This window comes from Malania oleifera, chromosome 13, assembly GCF_029873635.1.
Source record: "Malania oleifera isolate guangnan ecotype guangnan chromosome 13, ASM2987363v1, whole genome shotgun sequence".
In the NCBI taxonomy this organism is placed as follows: Eukaryota; Viridiplantae; Streptophyta; class Magnoliopsida; order Santalales; family Ximeniaceae; genus Malania; species Malania oleifera.
The window spans coordinates 10,174,856-10,195,176 of NC_080429.1; the positions used below are offsets into that span (position 1 = coordinate 10,174,856).

The 20,321-nt window shown below is 36.0% G+C and overlaps 1 protein-coding gene across 3 annotated transcripts in view; it reads right to left on the reverse strand.

Annotated features, from left to right (window-relative positions):
* The window catches only part of LOC131146977 (cleavage and polyadenylation specificity factor subunit 2), a 29,862-nt gene extending 25,626 nt beyond the window's left edge, over positions 1-4,236 (reverse strand). For 2 of the 3 annotated variants that reach the window (XR_009134517.1, XM_058096888.1), the window contains exons 1-2: positions 3,937-4,236; positions 127-295 (exon numbers count right to left, since the gene is read on the reverse strand). Coding sequence is in view for 2 of the 3 variants with exons in the window: in XM_058096888.1 (XP_057952871.1) it covers positions 127-295; positions 3,937-4,085 (318 nt within the window). In the remaining variant the exon portion in view is untranslated. The remainder of the gene's footprint in view (positions 1-126; positions 296-3,936) is intronic. The other variant, XM_058096889.1, reaches the window with a different exon arrangement.
* Positions 4,237-20,321: the final 16,085 nt, after the last annotated feature.

Below are 20,321 nucleotides of genomic sequence, written 5' to 3' on the forward strand. Positions count from 1 at the left end.
TAATGACAGCATAAGCATCCTGAAGGGAATTCAATGCTTACACAATTCGAGAAGAATAACCTCGGCTTCAAAAAAAGAAAAGAAAAAAAACACACAGTATTCGTGTCATGAAAGAGGAAGTTTCACCTTCCGAGAAAGATAGTGGTCATACAAAGTTAAGAGGCCTAATCTGAACACAGGTTCTGTTGAATAAATGGGAGCAGAGAGTCCAAGTTTTTTCATGGCATATGGTAGAGCACCAAGGTGAAGTGTGTCTGGATGTGATAACAAGACAGCATCTACTGTTGAAGCCACCCTGCACCCCAAGCATTTGAAATAACCAATAAATTTCAACAACTAACTATGAGCAAAAGATGATATTTCACAGCCATAGTTAGCTTTTGTAACATCTCTAGTACCAAAAAACTACAAGGAATAACGAAGAAAATTTTAAAAACAACACAAGAATTATATCATTAAACAATCATTAATATGATTGGAAAAAGACTTGGAAACAACTGCCAAACTGAACTTTTACGAACCAGATGAAGGCTCATCACATGTGAAAATGGAAGTGAAAAGGTAAGGATGGCTTTATGTGGCAGTGTGGCACGTTTATACCAGAGGGGAAAAAAATAGAATAAAACTTACATGTTCTATTATTATCTTATTCAATTTTTTTCTCTGCAAACCAAAGAGGGTACAACTACTATTTTCAAATAACTTATTGGACAACTGGATCAGTTTATAAGTAATAGTTGTTAAAGATTAAAGAGAAATACAAAAGGGAGGATAAGTCATCCTCCCAGAAAAAATTACAAAAAGACGTAGGAAAGAAAAAATATACAAAATAAAAACAAATAAAAAAATCTTTCCAACCATGCTAAAAGTCAGTGAAGCACACTCCCTTAAAAACTCAAAACACATAAGAGCCGCAAATAGGCAATAAAAAAAAAATTCTCTCTGAGCTGCAAAGACAAGAATTGACCCTTGAAAAACGGGAGATTCCTCTCCAACCTAATACACAAAACCACACAGCTCCACTACCTCTTCACATCCTTACCCCTCCCACAAAACAAATAAATTAGCAAAAGAACCTCCTAAGAACCAGGGCAGATCCATCCTCTCCAAAAAGACTGAACAAATTATTCCACATAAACCAGGCTGCCAAGAAATTGAGGGGATAAAATGAGGATGAGCTTTGGTAATGCAAAAGCACATCATGCAGAAATCAAGACAAGAAGCCTAATTAGGCCTTCTAAACTGCAACAACTAAATTGATAATTAAGGGATTTCAAGCACAAATTCACAACATAAGAAACAGTTATTCTAGTTTTCTATCATTTCAGCAAGCAGCCATGTGGCATGATGTTTTATTGATATTTCACATGTATTTCCAAGGAGAGGCAGGGAAGCAAAAACTTCAAGAAGTCTCTCCCTTAATCTGGCAAGAATTTAAATACCTAGTGATGGGGATCAGCATGCCCTATGTCATTTTCAGATGTTGTGACACGTGGACGGCCTCCTGATGTCCACATTTCCTTTACCGACATGATGACACGTGGACGACCTCCTAATGTCCACATCGGTTCATAATTATTTGTAGATTTTGAATGGATTATTAGAAAACTTGTTTTGAAGACTTTTCAGTGTGAGAAAGACCCGAGTAGAGATGCCGAAGCAAGTCCGAGTTCAATACCTATTGGGCCCCACATGGTCTTGTGGGCCCCACACAGCTCCATTAGGGCCTCCCTTTAATTTTTGTTTGTATTTAATTTGTAAACATGCAAGACAACTTGCTTGCATGTGTATGTTAGGCAATTGTGTGAATATGTCTAGTGAGTTGGAGTGTTAGTAAGTCGTGTTTAGTATTTATTGTGTCTAGAAAGTTGGAGCATTTATTTGGTTAGTAACTTGTATGCGTAATTAATGTGTCTAATAAGTTGGTGTCTTTGTCTTTATTATTTGTGTCTCCCGTGCTTGTGTGGGAATTGTTAGGTGTTTAATGCCTTTGTCCCCCCCATGCTAGCTAAGCTTATTAATGCTTTGTCCCCCATGCTAGCTTATATATACCCCTTCATTGTAAGAACTATGTGTAGAGAAAAAAAAAGTATTGATATTGAAAAGAAATTCTTTTGTTGAAGCTTGTTAAGCTTTGTCAAATCCTTGTGATTGTGTAGTGAGAGGTTACGTCGTTCTCCTCGGAGATCAGATGGTGAGAGACCACTATTCTATCCAGCGACTCCATCCCTATCCCACCTTCACGACTTCCCTCCATCACCCACACGGCTATCACCAAGTTACACCCCAAGGCCACCAATCCATCATTTCATTTGCTGCATACATATTCATATTTCAAAGTGTGCACGAAGAACTTCAGACGAGTTCTAACTATCCTCCAACACATCCACATGGCCACACCAAAATACTCCCCACACGGCCACTTCCCCTCCATTACATTATTGCGTTAGTCTTGGTGTTTCAAAATTTGTTCCAAGGAATTTTCTGGCATGGTCTAAGACTTGTGTTGAACAACGTCAAACATCCATAGATTCTCGTGGTAACTTCAGTTTCTGTTTGAACCCCTGTTATATCTTACAGCCCCTGCTATTACTAAAACCTTAGTTTCAAATTCTGCACTTTCATATTTAATAAATCCTTTGCCTGAAATTCTCAAATTCCAAAACTTGAATAGCATTTCTGAATCCTTAGGCTTTTAATATTACTGCTTGCTAGTCTAAATCAATTGTGGAATACTGTTGTACTAAACATAGAACTTATTTCTTGAAATATTGAAATAACATCTTTACTGCAATTTCAACTTGATTCCTTTGTGAAGGAACCAATTGGGACTTAATTGTTTGACAAGTCATACACCTTTTCAAAATCCTTGAACATGTGAAATATAGCATGACTTATTGTGTTTATGTTTGGATAATTGAATTCTTAATTTATTGTGTAATGAGTATATGTGCTTGTGTGAGGGTTGAAACCGTAGGGCTAGGTCACCCTTACCCGTCCTACATCACCTAGCAGATACATGGCCCTGTCCAAGAAAAAAAAAAGGACCATTTTCATTCATTTCCACCAAGGAAAACAAAAATACTTGTTATCTGATGATACCACACTTCCAGCAGGTAGTACTCAAAATCTCTAGACACTAATTGCACTTTATTGTCTATTAATCTACTGATGACACAAAAAAAAAAGGGAAGTGCCTGCCCTAAGAGAAAGGATATAATCACAGATCATTAAAAATTCCCCACAAAAGACGGGAATTCAGGCATCAAAGCAGGCAATAGGCACACAGAAGTCATCACTGATGTCTTCATTCGTCAGCAAATTGCATATTGCAAGTATTTTGAACAATTACAGACTGTTTCAATACTATATAAGCTACTAACAACTCCCCCAAGGGTTACGCCGGTAACTTATTTCCAGCAACAAATATTACTGAGGGAAAAGAATAAGAATCAAATTGTTGACAGCTTGAAACTTTCTGTACGGAGAATTAAATTCATTATCTCATTATCCAAGCACTGTCGACTTTCACCTTCTCTCTTACATAAATACTGCAAAAATCGTAATGCAACTCATAAAGAGCTAATCTAAGGTGATATGAAAACCAACGCTCGATTACCAAGAAAACGTAGGAAAATAAAAGAAACTATAATTTCAGCTCCCAATTTAGTTGACCCAATCGACTGAAGAAAAAAAATACTTCAATGTTTTATAAACCAGATGACAAAAAAAAAAAAAGTAAAGAAGTTCAAAAACTTCGTCCTGTTTTTTCCCAACTTCAATCAACAACCTAGCAAACGAAATGAAAGAGCTATATGCAAGCGGTATCAAAAAATCTTCTTCTTCAACAAGTATTTCCAAGTGTTATATTAAAAGAAACAGACCCTGTTCTTTACCTACATTACGAATATAACAGGAAGAATGAAACAAAGAAACCTGGAAAGAGGTTCGAGGAGAGTGGGATCGAAGTGGTCGTTCCATCCGCAATCGACAAGAAAGTTGAAGCCATCAATGGAGACGAGGTATGATAGCGGGTTTTCGCTGTATACTCCGCACAACGGTGTCACCTGAACCGAAGTTCCCATTCTCTCTCTCTCTCTCCCTCTCCCTCTCTCTCTCTCTCTCTCTCTCTCTCTGCGCGCGCGCTGTCTGGGAGTGCGAATCTGTAGGGGTTAGGGGTTAACAGCAGCGGGTCAGTTTGCACAGGAAGAAAAAGATAAAGGGAAGGAAAAAAAATTTTATTCTTTTTTCTATATGCATTAAATATTACAATAACTAAAAATTTGTTTCAAAATAAGAAGAAAAATTTCCTTTTTGTTATGAAAACCATAAAATTATAATGAGTGTCACCCCTTCTTTTCCACCATTATAAATTCTTTGTTATTTTTATTATCCTAGAAAAGAGTACTTTCTCCCTCTCATTTGACACACACACATTCCATGCTCGAAGTAGACATAAAGAAATGATGAAAGAAAATGAGAGATAGAGAGGAGAGAAATATTTTGTAAGACATATTTTATAAAAGATATTTTGTACAAGGCCGATTCGAAACATTAAAGTAGTTAAATCATATAATATCTTATACCAGAAGTATAATGACCCAAAGTTATTTACACTTTAGCATGATCGTCTTGAACATCCTTGAAATGTAATGATGTGAAAAATCACTGTGAATTCACATGGTGATCCACTAAAGAATTAGAAGATTCTTTTGTCAAGTGATTTCATGTGTACTACTAGCTCTAAAAAAAAATTAATTGTCAAACCATCTATTTCAAATATAAGTTTTGAATCTCCTAATTTCCTACAAAAAAATTCATGATAATATATGCGAACCAATACATCCACCATCTCGACCATTTAGATGTTTCATGGTTTTAATTGATGCATCTACAAGATGGTCACATGTTTTTCTACTTTCTACTCGTAATATTGCATTTTCTATACTTCTTTCTCGACTGATTAAATTACGAGCTCATTTTCCTGATTATCCAATTGAATCAATTCATTCAGATAGTGTTGGTGAATTTACATCCTAAACTTTTATAACTATTGCATGTCATTTGGAATAGATGTTGAGCATCCTGTTGCTCATACTCATACACAAAATGGTTTGGCTAAATCTTTTATTAAGAAACTTCAACTCATTGCTAGACTTATGATTATGATAACCAAATTATCATAATCTGTTTGGGGACATGCTATTCTTCATGTTGTATATTTAGTTCGTATAAGGGCAACTGCTTCCAATAAATGTTAACCCATGCAATTAGTTTCTGGGCAACAACTTGATATTTCTTATTTAAAGACTCTTGGTTGTGCAATATATGTTCCTATTGTCCCTTCTCAGAGAACTAAAATGGGCCCTCAACATAAGTTTGGTATCTATGTTAATTTTGATTCCCCTTTTTTTATTAGATATCTTAAAACTTTTATAGGTGGTTTGTTCAAAGCACAGTTTCAAGATTGCCATTTTGATAAAACAGTATTCTATACATTAAGGATAGCAAAATCAGTGTCTAAAACACAACATGAAATCACATAGAATGTTATGAGTTTATGTCATTTAGATTCTCGCACAAATCAAAGTGAACTTGACGTTCATAAGATTATACGTTTGCAAGGGATTGCAAATAAGTTACCATATTCTTTTTGCAGATGTCAAGGCCATGTTAAAATCTTATATACATGGTGCAAATATTGCAGCACGTATTGATGTCCTTAAAGGACAACAATCGGCTAATAAACGTAAACCGCAAGTTAAGCATAGAAGGCTTATTGGTGCAAAAGATAAAATTTCTAGAAGGAGAAAATTGAAATATGTAAATGCTTCATAAGAGGTTACAACGGTGGATAATTCATTTGACATTCACAAACTCATTTCTCATAAAAATGAAATCCCTATTATGGAACCTCCTAAAGAGGAATCTCCTGAAGAGAAAACTCCTGAAAAGACATCCCTTGAAAAGGACAGGTACTTGGAAATAATAACGAGATCTCAATTCATTATACAGAAGAAATGTAGGATAGAAATAAAGTTGTTATCAACAACATTTTTACTTATGCAGTAACTACTGACATTGCCATAAGTAATGAAGATCCTGAACCTAAATCTGTTAATGAATGTCGATATAGAAGTGATTGGCCAAAATAGAAAGAAGCCACATCAGAATTAAACTTTCTATTAAAAATATAAGTTTTTAGACTTGTAGTCCAGACATCAGAAGATGTCCATCCCGTGGGATACAAATGAGTATTTATGCGCAAGCAAAATAAAAATAATGAAATTACTCGATATAAAATAAGGCTTGTAGCACAAGATTTCTCGCAGAAACCCATAATTGATTATGAGCAAACATATTCAACCGTAATGGATGGAATGACTTTCAGATTCTTAATTAAGCTAGCAGTCGTTGAACGACGGAGCATGCGTCTTATGGACGTAGTAACAATATACTTATATGGATCGTTGGATAGTGAAAGTTATATGAAAGTCCATAAAGAATTTAAATTGCCTGAAGCAAAACCCATAAATTTATATTCAATTAAATTCTAACGTTCTTTATATGGATTAAAGCAATTTGGACACATGTGTTACAATCGATTAAGTGAATACCTTGTGAAAAAAGGATTAATAAAGGATCCAATTTGTCCATGTGTTTTTATTAAAACATCAAAATTCAGATTTGCTATAATTGTTGTTTATGTTGATAATTTGAATTTAGTTGGGACTCCTGAAGAGCTCACTAAAGCTGCTAATTATTTAATGATAGAATTTGAGATGAAAGATTTAGGAAAGACAAAATGTTATCTTGAGATACATATTGAACATGTAAATGGTAGAATTATTGTTCATTAATCTAAATATACCGAAAATATATTAAGGCAATTATATATGGACAAAGTTCATCCTTTGGGATCTCCAATAATAGTGTTATCACTTGATGTTAAAAAGCATCCATTTCGATCTCATGATGAGGGGGAGGAATTGCTTGGTCCTGAAATACCATATTTAAGTGCTATTGACTCTTTGATGTATCTAGCCAATTTGTACATGCGATTTTTGGTGTAATCCCAAGAGGGGTGTGAATAAAATATTTTAAAAATTCTAGGCCAATTTTATATTCTATTTTTCAAGAACACAATCAGTATATCTCAATCATATGATTTTTCAATCAAACACAAAATCACAAATTTTTAGATATGCAAATATTTAAAGAATACACAATGATCACAACAAATTAAAACATAAACATTCAAGTGCAGGAAAATAAAAAGTGTATGGAAAGAGAAAGCAAACACCGAGGTTTTTATGAGGTTCGGTTATACCCACCTACGTCCTCACCTCAAGACAACCTGCTTGAGGATTTCATTATTCCACTCCTTCAACAAGGCGGAGCCACCTTTTTACACACTCCTTCACTTGGGCGGAGCCTCCTGTTACACCACTCCTTCTAGGCGGAGCAACCTCTCCAGACAATACCCTACACCTGGCACGGTTCTATACCCCAACTGCAAAATACAAATGAGAATGAAATATTTTGTGTACAATAAAAATGCTTCTTCAATAAGCTAATTTGTACAATAGAAATCTAATACACTCTCACAAAATATGATTTTAAGCTCAATAGAGTTGTGTGTTTTTCCCTCAAATATATTTATGAAATAAATGAGAGTAGATGAGGGTAGTTGATCTTTGATGTAGAAAATAAATATGCAATAAATGCTTCTTGAAAGATTCAAGAGCAATGAATGTTTTCTCAAAAAATAATCTTAAAAAATTAAGTGCAAGAGAAGCTAGGGTTTCTCAAAAATGACTTTTGCAAAGAATGAGAGAGACGATACTTGATGTGAAAATAAATATGTAAGATGAAAGCTTCAAAGATTCAATAGCAATAAAATAATTTCTTCAAAGGTATTTTCAAATACAAGAATGGGAGAAAATAGGTTTTTGCTCTTCAAAAATATTTTTGCAATAAAGAGAGTATATGAGAGCTTTGATTTGTAAAAGAATGCCCAACTATGTAAGAGTATGATATGAGATTAGTAAAAGTTGTTTAAAGTGTTTTGGGCAAGGTATTTATAGGCAAAAATCACATATGGCCGTTTTATGGCTGTTAGGGTAATATAAAAATAATATTTTTGAATTTTATGGCCATTGGGAACTATTTAGCGTCAATCTGCCCATTGGAGTCATCGACGAGTGGCTGTCATATATCGACGAGTCACTACGTTTCGTTGACGAGTCACTTGAGTTGAAAAACATATTAAGCTACTTGAAAAATTTGTCGATGACTCAAATAGCACTCGTCGACGAGTCAGCCCTATACATCGACAAGTCACTCTCATTCGTCGACGAATGGCCTGGGCAGAAACTCGATAAGGCTTACTGATTACATTAGTCGACGAATGCATTGCATTAGTCAATGATCCCCTTGTTTTCTACACTAATAAGCCTTCTAAAAGCTTAACCCATGCTAGGACAAGTGTATATGTGTAGTAACCCGAACCAAGAAAATAAAGAAATAAATAAAAGGAAAGAGAAAGGAAAGGGAAAAGAGGAATTTGGTTTGGCCAAGTCCAAAATCATGTCCAATTTTGTGAGGATGAGAAAAACCATCACCGGTTTTGTCAAGCCTAGAAAAAATGGCGATGGTTTTCCTGCAAGCCTGTTTACTTAAGGGGTAAGTTATGTTTCTTTATTTCATAACTCTCATCTCTCTCTCTCTCTCTCTCTCTCTCTCTCTCTCTCTCTCTCTCTCTCTCTCTCTCTCTCTCTAACCTAGGTTTTGGAAGGCTCTCTCTGTAACACCCCGACCCTTTATACGGCCCTAGAGTGCTACTACACCTGTTTAATACAGGAATCTCTGATAATCATACATATACAACCCACCCTAAAAGAGACATACGGGTGTTTCATACTGATATGAAATCTCATGCACAGCGGAAAACATAAACATTCATATGGAATCTAATAAATAAAACCAGAGTTTCTAACGGTATCCTCACATACATATGATCGTCCTTAAAACATAATCTGTTCTTACAATCCCCAAAAAGACATTCTGAACTAAGTCTATTACATATACAAAACAATTACGTAATCTGTACACAATACGACACTCTTAAGTCCCTCTAGCAACTAGGACCGATGTCTTGTAGGACTTGAAACAAAGGTTGTATGTTGGGGTGAGACACTTCTCAATAAGGTGGAAGATATTACATCAGTATGTGACAACATGTGTTTAAACCAGTAAAAAGTAGTTACATACTTAAAGCATTCTCAATACTATAATATAGGAGATATATATTGATATAATTTCTGCAATAGATAGTTTAGCATCATAACGAGCGAGAGTTCCTGAGGTTAGGGTCGGGTACAGACCCATACAATGTACAATCCCTCCGCCCGGTACTCAAACTTGTGACTTTACCCATTTTAGTTTTTAAATCATGTATATGCATATTTAGAATTTCTAGATGTTTTTCCAGAGGAGCTACTAGGGTTGCCTCCTATGCGCGAGGTAGATTTTCCTATAAATTTACCTCCAGGGACTGCGCCTATCTCTAAGGTCCCGTATCATATGGCTCCAGCTGAATTGGGAGAATTAAAGGAGTAGTTGTAGGATTTGTTGAACAAGAGGTTTATATGACCTAGTGTATCGTTGTGGGGAGCTCCAGTGTTGTTCGTAAAGAAGAAAGACGGGTCCATGAGGATGTGCATTGATTATAGGGAGATAAATAAAATTACTATCAAGAATAAATATCCTCTACCCTGTATAGACGATTTGTTTGATCAGTTCCACGGTACATGGGTATATTCCAAGATTGACCTCAGATCCGGTCATCATCAAGTGAGAGTAAAAGCGGAGGATATCGCGAAGACAGCTTTCAGGACCAGGTACGGGCGCTATGAATTTCTCATTATGCCGTTTGGTCTGACGAATGCCCCGGCTGTGTTCATGGACTTGATGAACAGAGTTTTTCACCAGCATTTAGATCAGTTTTTAGTAGTTTTCATTGATGATATACTGGTGTACTCGAAGAGTTTGAGGAGCATGAGGTACATTTTAGACAGGTGTTGCTGTCACGACCTGCTCATTTTTCACATTTTTTTTTTTTAATAACATCAACGTCATACATCCCAGCTCAGCGGGTCACAATCCACCTGGACCCATGGGTACCAGGGATATATTAGAACATACAGCAGAAGCCCTAACAGCAGAAAACATACAATAATGTACATCTCAATACCATATATTACAATATACCAGAGTTGCTATAGTCCACAGTATTTCCATATATATACATCCCAAAATAAATCTAGGGACATTTCCAACTATCCTTACAAAAAGAAACTTACCCTTCAAAAAGGGGAGATATCAGCACTAGGTCAGCGAGACTTTTTCCGCTCTCCTATTAGGGGCTCTTGAAAAGTTTATAAGATTAAGATATGAGACACCTCTCAGTATGGGAAATAAACTAATACGAGTGTGTGGCAACATGAGTATTATGTGTTCTACATATATCATATATAACATATTTAGTACCGTTTATCAAATCTGGGAAAACATATGTATATCAAAACGTGACAAAACATACTGCATTTCATAAGCATATCTCATCTCATATCATAATAATAATAACATAAAAATCATCCTGGTAGGTTAGCTGGCTGTTGTCATGTATTACCCCCACATGACTGGATTGTGTGGCCCCAAGGCGGGACCTGACAATGGTTGGCCGACCACTGCCAAGTCAAATAGTAGTCTGTAGGTCCGATGGGTCTGCCAGACCTGGTCCGAACACCAGGGGCGATCACAGCACACTTCTTTAATAACCACATCGACCATCCAATCTCACACCACTCTGTACATCGGTGTTAACACAAATATCATGATCATGAAAACCATGGACACATAGCAACGGTACCGTGCAAGTGCTAACCTAAACTAAGCCAACTAGATTCTAATATTATATACATATACTAAAATCGTGATACATGAATATCTCATATCATTAGTTTCCACATCAATCATATCATTTTGCATGTATATATGTGTGTCATAAAAATCATCGACCCATACACCGGTATTACACATTTTATCAAAGCTCGGCCCGTACGCCGACAACACATAGCACAGCCCGTACGCTGGCAAATCACATCATAGCACGGCCTGTACGACGGCAAACATATCATAGCATAGCCCGCACGCGGGCAAATCACATCCACATAGCACGGCCCGTATGCCGGCAAATCACAATCACATAACATGGCCCGTATGCCGGCAAAACATGTAAAAATCCTGGCCCGTACGCCGGTTTTTCCATTATAAAATCTGTATCATTCAAATTCCCAGAAAAACAGTATTTCTTAACATATTATACTCATGCCACACTAAACATATTTTCCACGTATTCAACATATCATTATTTAAACAGTATTTTTCCAAATATAAATCATATGTATATACATATTTACTTTCCATAAATCGCATACTATACATACATACATTTTCTAAAAAATAACTAGCTTAGTTTATCCCCTTACTTGATTCCTAGAAAACCCCTAATAAAATCTTCCCTACACCCGCAGGGTTCCCAACTCAACAACCCTAGAAATGAAAACTCTCAATATTAAAGTTCAGTATTTTCGTACGTACAACATTTTCTATAACTACCACTAAGTCAACCTCAACTTAGGGATGATTTCCTATGTTCCCAATTCAACACCCCTGGAAATGAAAACTCCCAGTATTAAAGTTCAGTATTTCTAAGCGTATAACACTTTTCTCAACTGTCACAAATCCAAATATTGAGTAAAAGGCCTTACCCTAGATTTGGGATGATTTCCAATTTGCTTTCACCAATGATCCGCTCCAGCAGATTTGGAGAGAACTTCCCCAAGAGCATTGTGGTGACTTTGGATTGTCGATCCGACGAAGATCTAGCCTGAAATCGATGAAAGAAAGAGAGAGGACCGAAGGGGAGAGAGAGAGAGAGAAGAAGAATAGCTTAATTAGGAAGTTAAATCCGGATTTTTCATATTTATAGGACAGTGAAATTCATCGACGAGCCCGACCTTCGTCGACGAATTCTTTACTAATTTCGTCGACAAAATTTAGTCTTTCGTTAACGAAATTCAGTCAGCTCATCCCCCCTCCCGGTATTTTCTCGTCGACGAAGCCTTGTGTTCGTCGACAAAATTCTTAAAGCCTTCGTCGACGAAACCTTGTGTTCGTCGATGAAAACCTATTGTCTTCCCCTTGTTTAATCCTCCTAAAATCCAATGTCGTCGACGAACGCGAAGTCGACTGCCTCCTTCTGTTTTCAGTTTCCATTTCCCCTTCTCTTTATTATCCAAATTCCATTTTTATTCGGGTCGTTACAGTTACAGACTTTCAGGGAGGAGCAGCTTTATGTTAAGTTTAGCAAGTATGAGTTTTGGCTCGAGAAGGTGGCATTTTTAAGCCACGTGATCTCAGGGGATGACATTTCAGTGGATCCCAGTAAGATTAATGCAGTGGTAAATTGGGCTAGGCTGAGGAATGTGTAGGAAGTCAGGAGTTTCTTAGGGCTGGCAGGTTATTACCGTCGTTTTCTTGAGAGGTTTTCAACCTTGTCAGGTCCTCTCACGCGGTTGACTAGGAAAAATGTCAGATTTGTGTGGGATGAAGAATGTGAGCAGACCTTTCAGGAATTAAAGCAGCGGCTCGTCACTGCACTAGTTCTGACGATTCCATCGGGAGGCGATGGTTATGTTATTTACAATGACGCGTCCTTGAAAGGGCTTGGTTGTGTGTTGATGCAACACGGTAGGGTAGTAGCATATACGTCCCGACAGCTGAAAGAATATGAAAAGAACTACCCTACTCACAATTTGGAATTTCTTGTGGTGGTACATGCACTAAAGATCTGGAGACATTATTTATTTGGGGAGAGGTGTGAGATATTTTCTGATCATAAGAGCCTAAAATACATCTTTACACAGAAAGAGTTGAATATGCGGCAGAGGAGGTGGTTGGAACTTATCAAGGATTATGACTGCACCATCAATTACCACCCAAGTAAAGCAAATGTGGTAGCTGATGCGTTGAGCCGTAAATCAGGAGACACGGCATAGCTAGCAGCGGTAGTTCAGCATCCGATTCAGATGGATTTAGAAAGACTCGGTGTGGAGTTAGTGGAGGATGATTCTCAGGTGCTTATTGCCAGTTTAGTTGTATAGCCCACATTATATGAGAATATTAAAGCTGCTCAAAGAGATGATCCAAAGTTAGTGGAGGTGATAGCCAGAGTTCAGGATGGTCAGGAAGAGGAGTTCAGTAATTTTGATGATGGGGCTTTGAGATTTCACACCAGATTGTGTGTGCCTGCAGATGATAGCATTAGGAGGACGATTCTCGAGGAGGCACACAAGTCTCTATACACTGTTCATCTTGGCAGTGCGAAAATGTATAGGGATCTACAAGATTCATTCTGATGGAGTGACATGAAGAGGGAAATAGCAGAGTATGTGCGGCAGTGTTTGACGTGCCAGCAGGTTAAAGTTGAGCACCAGAGGCCGGCTGGTAAGTTGCAGCCACTTTTCATTCCCGAGTGGAAGTGGGACCATGTATCCATGGATTTTGTTATTAGGATGTCGCCGGCGTTGCATGGACAGAATGTTATATGGGTGATAGTTGATAGATTAACGAAGACAGTGCATTTTTTGCCTATTAAGGTCAGCTACCCTATCAATAGGTTAGCAGATATTTACATACAGGAGATTGTTCGATCCCATAGAGTGCTGGTATCCATAGTCTTGGACCGTGATCCACGTTTTACATCACGGTTCTGGAGGAGTTTACAAGAGGCACTAAGGACTCAGCTAGCATTCAGCATCGTTTTTCACCCTCAAACCGATGGTCAGACTGAGAGAACCATCCAGGTATTGGAAGATATGTTTCGTGCTTATGTGTTAGACTTTGGGAGTAGCTGGATTCAGTTTTTGCCTCTAGTTGAATTTGCTTATAATAACAGTTATCAGACTACCATCAGCATGGCGCTCTACGAGGCATTGTATGGTAGGAGATGTAGATCTCCTCTTTTATGGGATGAAGTAGGCGAAAGACAAGTTTTGGGTCCAAATATAATTCAGCAAGCATGTGAAAAAGTATGACTTATTCGTGATAGGATCAATGCAGCGAAGAGTAGGAAGAAAAGCTACGCGGATACTCACCGCCGAGAACTAAAATTTGGAGTAGGTGATCATGTTTTTCTGAGAATAATTCCACTAAATGGGATCTTGAGATTTGGGGAGAAGGGTAAGTTGAGCCCTAGGTTCATTGGCACCTTTGAGATACTTGAGAAGATCCGGTCAGTAGCCTATCGGCTAGCTTTACCGCCATCTTTATTTCGAGTTCATGAGGTATTTCATGTTTCTATACTAAGGAAATACGTCCCAGATCCTTCCCATATCATCAGCCATGTAGAATTAGAAGTCAATGAGGCTTTAGCATATGAAGAAGCTCTAGTACAAATCCTAGATAGGAAAGAACAATAATTGCGCAACAAAAAGATACCACTAGTGAAAGTTCTATGGAGAAATCATGCGATTGAAGAAGCCTAATGGGAGCTTGAAAATGAAATTAGACAGAAATATCCCCATTTATTTGATGAATTATAGTATTGATGCATAGGCTTAGATGGTACTTTTATTTTGTTGAGTCCAGTGTAATTGTAATGTAGAGTATAGGATAGGTAGTATTTTGCTTTGGGAGAAATTTTCTTTTATGGTTGTAATCTCCCAGAACTACCCATGTAACCACAGTATTCCTCCGCCATAATTGAGGGCAGGTAATAAAATAAGTAGACCATTTTCTTTACGGGATGATGGAGAGTATTGATAGAGATACAGATAGTAAATTTCGAGGACGAAATTTTATAAGGAGGGGAGAATGTAGTGACCCGAAGAATAATAGCATTATAATAATAATAAGAGGAAAGAAAATGGATACAGAAACAAAAGGAGGTCGTAGACTTCGTCGACGACAGTGGATTTGGGGATAATTTTAATTTTAATTTTAGGAAATTGTCAGGACTTGTCGACGAATACAGGGGTTCATTGACGAGTGCAGAAGAAAATTCGTCGACGAATACAAGGCTTCGTCAACGAGAAAATACCGAGCGAGGTTTTTGGCTGCTTTGAATTTCGTCGACGAATACAGGGTCTCATTGACGAATTTAATGAAGGACTCGTCGATGAGGTGACGTGTCTCATCGACGAATCGGGCCCTATGAATAGTTAAAAATTATATTTTTATCACATTTTAACACTCCTCTCTCTCCCTACGTCACTCTCTCCCTTCTCTCTTTGTTTCTGGCCTTGTTGGTCACTGGATCAAAGATCTGAAGCTACCACGACGCTCCTGGTGAAGTTCTCTGCAAGTCTGCCGGAACGGATTGTTGGGGAATCGAAGTTGGGTTTCATCCCAAATTCAGGGTAAGGGCTTTTAGTCTATTTTTGGCCTTATGATAGTTATAGGAAACGATATAGGCAGAAAAATACTGATATTTTGTTCTGACATATGTTGGTTTCAAGGTGTTTTGTAGGAGGCCTTGCGGGTATTAGGCTAGTATTCCATAGGGGCTTTCCAATAGTCAGGTAAGGGAAATATGCTATGTTAGGTATTTTTAAAATATTATACAGTTTAATTAATGATGAAAATTATGTATTACAGTATCGTGTCGCTTTTGAATATGAATATAGTCCGAATATAAGTTTTATGATATTTCGGTATCCTGATTTTATGATATTTTAGTACCGTGATTTTATGGATTTTAGTACCATGATTTTATGAATCTCAAGTACCATGACTACACGAATATCAGTATTATGATTATGCAGTTTCAGTACTATGATTATACAGTTTCAGTATTATGATTATGCAGTTTCAGCATTATGATTATGTAATTTCAGTGTTATGATTATATAGTTCTCAGTATTACGACATATGAATTACAGTACAGTTATGCAGTATCAAGGTTATTTCAGTACTTCAGAATCATGGTAAATCAGATAAATGTAAATATATATAAAAATATATTATATGATATCAGACCCTGTTAAACTTGCAGCTACAGAGCACGGTACTGTTGCTATAGATACTATGTTACTTTATGAGTGCAACCACCTATTTAGATAATACGTGGTAAGGTCAATCACCTAGGCCCTTGAAGAGGTTAGGCTCCCCATCCAGATATGGGTCGAGGTGGGCAGATTGACCGATGAAGTATAGTGATTTATTCCTAGTTGGCCAGTCAGGGTAAATCCCTCCTACGGGCCGCACAACCCTGTCATGAGGGGGTAAGTCATGACACACAGATAGCCACAGGGAACATTTTCAGTTATTATTACGTATGTATAGATTTGCGGAAACAGAGAACATACTTACTTATATTAGAAGTATTTTGAATAATAAACTCCAATACTGTCATGTTAAGCAATAGGAATAGGGGTGGTGAATTTTATCACTTATACTTCAGTATATTTTCAGTTATACATGTTTATTTGAAAATAGATTTTCATGATATAGTAGCTTATTTGTCATATACTAGTAATAGCATATTTCTTCTTACTGAGCGTTGGTTCATCTCAATGTTGAATTATTTTTCAAGTGATCTAAGTAGGCGAGCAGATTAGGCTCGCAGGTAGAGGGGCTTCAGTGGTGCCCTGTCAAAGAGTGAGTACATTTCTTGGGAATGATTTTGTATACCCTAGCTAGTTGAGGGTGCTTTGAGAACAGAGATATGTATATATTTTGGGAAACATGTAGTACTCTGGTATTATATATATATGTTCATATGGTTATATCTATGTGATTTATGCTTCTCGCTGCTTAGGTTCATGGTTGGGTTTATCCCAATATGGTATCAGAGTATGTAGAGTATCATAGTATATATATATATATATATATATAAATCAGTTTATTAAGCAGGTCGTTACATAACGGCTGGGGGCCGAGTTTTGATATAACGGCCAGGGGCCGGGTTATGCTTGAAAGCCGAGGGTCGGGTTTTATTGAATGACAAATTTTATATGAAATGAGTTATAATACAATTTTTATTGTGTAAATTTCCATATATGATTCTAAATCTCTGTGGATATGAAATGTGATATTATGAGTACAATACCGTAGCTAGATTGGGAGGACGTGCAGTCACATGGGGATGGAAGTGTGATAGTGGATATTCGATTGGAGACCTGGGCACAATACTCCCCTGAGGTCAGTTCCGATGGGGCCCATCCGATGCAGTTTCAAGTGGCCGCTGGTGGGCACAATCATACTTACAACCGTTATTTGACTCAGCTATAGTCGCCCACTCATAAGCTGAGTCCAGTCTTCGAACCGCACAACCCGTCATCGGGTAAGCATGTCGTATGAGTACGTGATAGTGTGACGACGCTAATTCAGCAGTCCAGGTTGTATCTTTTATGCATATATGGGCAAATTTACTATAAAATGGACTATAATGAGTCGACAGTTTATTATTCTGAAATTATATATTTTCAGATATATAGTGCAGTACAATTTTATAATTCCATTTTTATATACAGTGAAATAATGGATGTTTATATTCACATGGGAACTCATGCTAGTCACACACTGATAATAAAATAATCTGTATTACTAAGAAGTGTCTCACATCATTATACAAATTATTTTTAATTCAGGTCCTTCAGGGAATTGTGCTTAGCTTTCTATAGGGAAGGGATTAGATTTTTGGGGGTGATAGACAGAGCTGGTGAGTCACCAGCGGATACATTTTGTTTTGATGGATTGTAATATATAGACAGGTAGTTGTATGTATGTATTTGGGAACAGTTAGAACTCTGGTAAAGTGTTTTGATGTTTTAGTATTTTCGCCGTATGGTTTTAATTTCAGTAATGACAAGTGCACCCGGTATTCCCTGGTTAGGGTGGGTTGTAGTATATTTTTATGTGGCATTAGAGAGACTTATATGTTTTACTAGCACTCCGAACCCACGTGGCGGGTCGGGTCGCTATAATATGAAAAATATTGAGTCCCGAGGGTCAGTCTATGGTCATTTTTGAGTTTTCCATCATATCAAGCAAGACATACACATACAATATAATCTAAATGCATTACAACTCAAATAATAAATGTCTTCACTCCTTGCTCTTCAAGTTTCCATGTAATATGCCAGACGATATGTGCTTTAAGTGCCTTATGGCTTCATATTGCAATGACCATTTGTGCCTTTTGAATCATAAGTTTGTTCATACACTAAATGCACAAATAAGAGACACATGATTTGTCATTATCAAAACCGGATAAGACTCATAAAGTCAACAATTTAAGACCCGACATTGCATTTGTTGTAAATCTACTAGCAAGATACAACTTTGCTCCTACTCGGCGATACTAGAATGAAATTAAGCACATTCTACGCTATTTGAGAGGAACATCTTATTTGGGTCTATTATACTCATTTGATTCAAAGTCTTAACTAGTAGGATATACATATGTTGGATATCTATCTAATCCTCACAATGCTAAATTTCAAACTGGATATGTATTCCTTTGTAGAAAAATTGTTATATCTTGGAAATCAATAATGGAGACGATTACAACAACATACTCCAATCATTTTAAAATACTAACTATCCATGAAGCTAGTAGAGAATGTGTGTGACTCAGATAAATGATTTCTTAAATCCAAGCAAAGTGTGGTCTTCAATCAATCAAAGATATTTCAATAGTTTTATATGAAGACAATGATGCATATATAGTTCAATTAAGAGGAGGATACATAAAGGGTGACAAAAGGAAGCATATCTCTCCAAAATTCTACTATACACATGAACTCTAGAAGAATGGTGATATAGATGTTCAGCAGATCCGATCAAATGATAATCTAGCAGATTTGTTCACCAAAGTTTTGTCTACTACAACATTCAAAAATTTGGTTCATCTCATCGGAATGAGACATCTTAAAGATCTTAACAGGAAGAGTTAATATATGGGTGAAATCCAAGGGGGAGTGTTATGAAAATCATAAAAGAATAATGGTTGTCACCCTTTCATTTTCCACCACCATAAATTCTTTACTATCCTTAGAGCCCTATTAAAGAGCACTCTCTCCCTCTCATTTGACACACACATTGTATGCTTGAAGTAAGTAGACATATAAAATGGATAAGAGAAGAGAAGAGATAGAGAGAAGAGAGATATTTTGTAAAAAAATATTTTGTACAAAGCCGGTTCCAAATCATTTAGTAATTCCTTCCGAGATAGTAAAGTCTTTTATCCCATCCGTCTATGGAGTAGGCATAACCGAAACACATAAAATTTCTGTCTCATCTCTATTTATTTTCCTACATCTTTTATAACACTTTTGTATTTTTTGTACATATATCAAATATACCTGTAACAAAAAATTTGTTGTACTGTGATATTAAAAAATTAAATATTAATTACATGTGAAATTAAGTTTTATTTATTGTTTAATTTTTTTCACTTTTATAGATGGTCAATTTGATTTTTCATATGTTTTTTTTTTTAATATTTTTCAAGTTTGACCATAAATTTGAAAATTTTCTTCTTGAAATGGGGTTTAGATTCTGTTTTGAAAAAAAAGATAAATTTGAAGATGTTCCTTATTTTCTAAATATGACATTTTGCGAAGTAACGTTTTTGAAAATATAAAAAAAAACTCTTGAATTTTTTGACAATTATAAAAAAAAATCATTGAGTCTTTTGAAAATTATTAAAGAACCCATAAAATTATAATTTATTGACAAAACTATTAATTCTCCCTTCTTCTTTTTTTTTTTTTCAATTACAAATCATTATAAGTGGTTATTTGATGATGTCAAAATATAGGATTTGTTTGGTATCGTTACTATTTTTTGTTTTTTGTTTTTATTTCTATACAATGAAGAAACATATTATAAAAATGTGTTTATTTATATTTTCAATTTTTTATTTTTGTTGTCAGTTTTTTGTTGTTTGCGAAAAAACTGAAAATCAGATTTTATAGTTTTTAATTGTTTGGACAACCTTTTGTCATAAATTTTAATATCCATAAGTAGTTCTTTTGGATTAAGCCTTCATTTTATACACTTTTAAATTAAAATTAAAATAAAATGATCATATGAATTTAAATATAATTGAAATTAAAGAATACATAAATTTTAAAAAATAATAATAAAACTAATTTATAATATTTTTACTATTTTTTAATTTTCATGCTTAACAAAATTTTTATAAGAAAATAAATTTTTGAAGTATAATAATTAATTAAAATAATTAT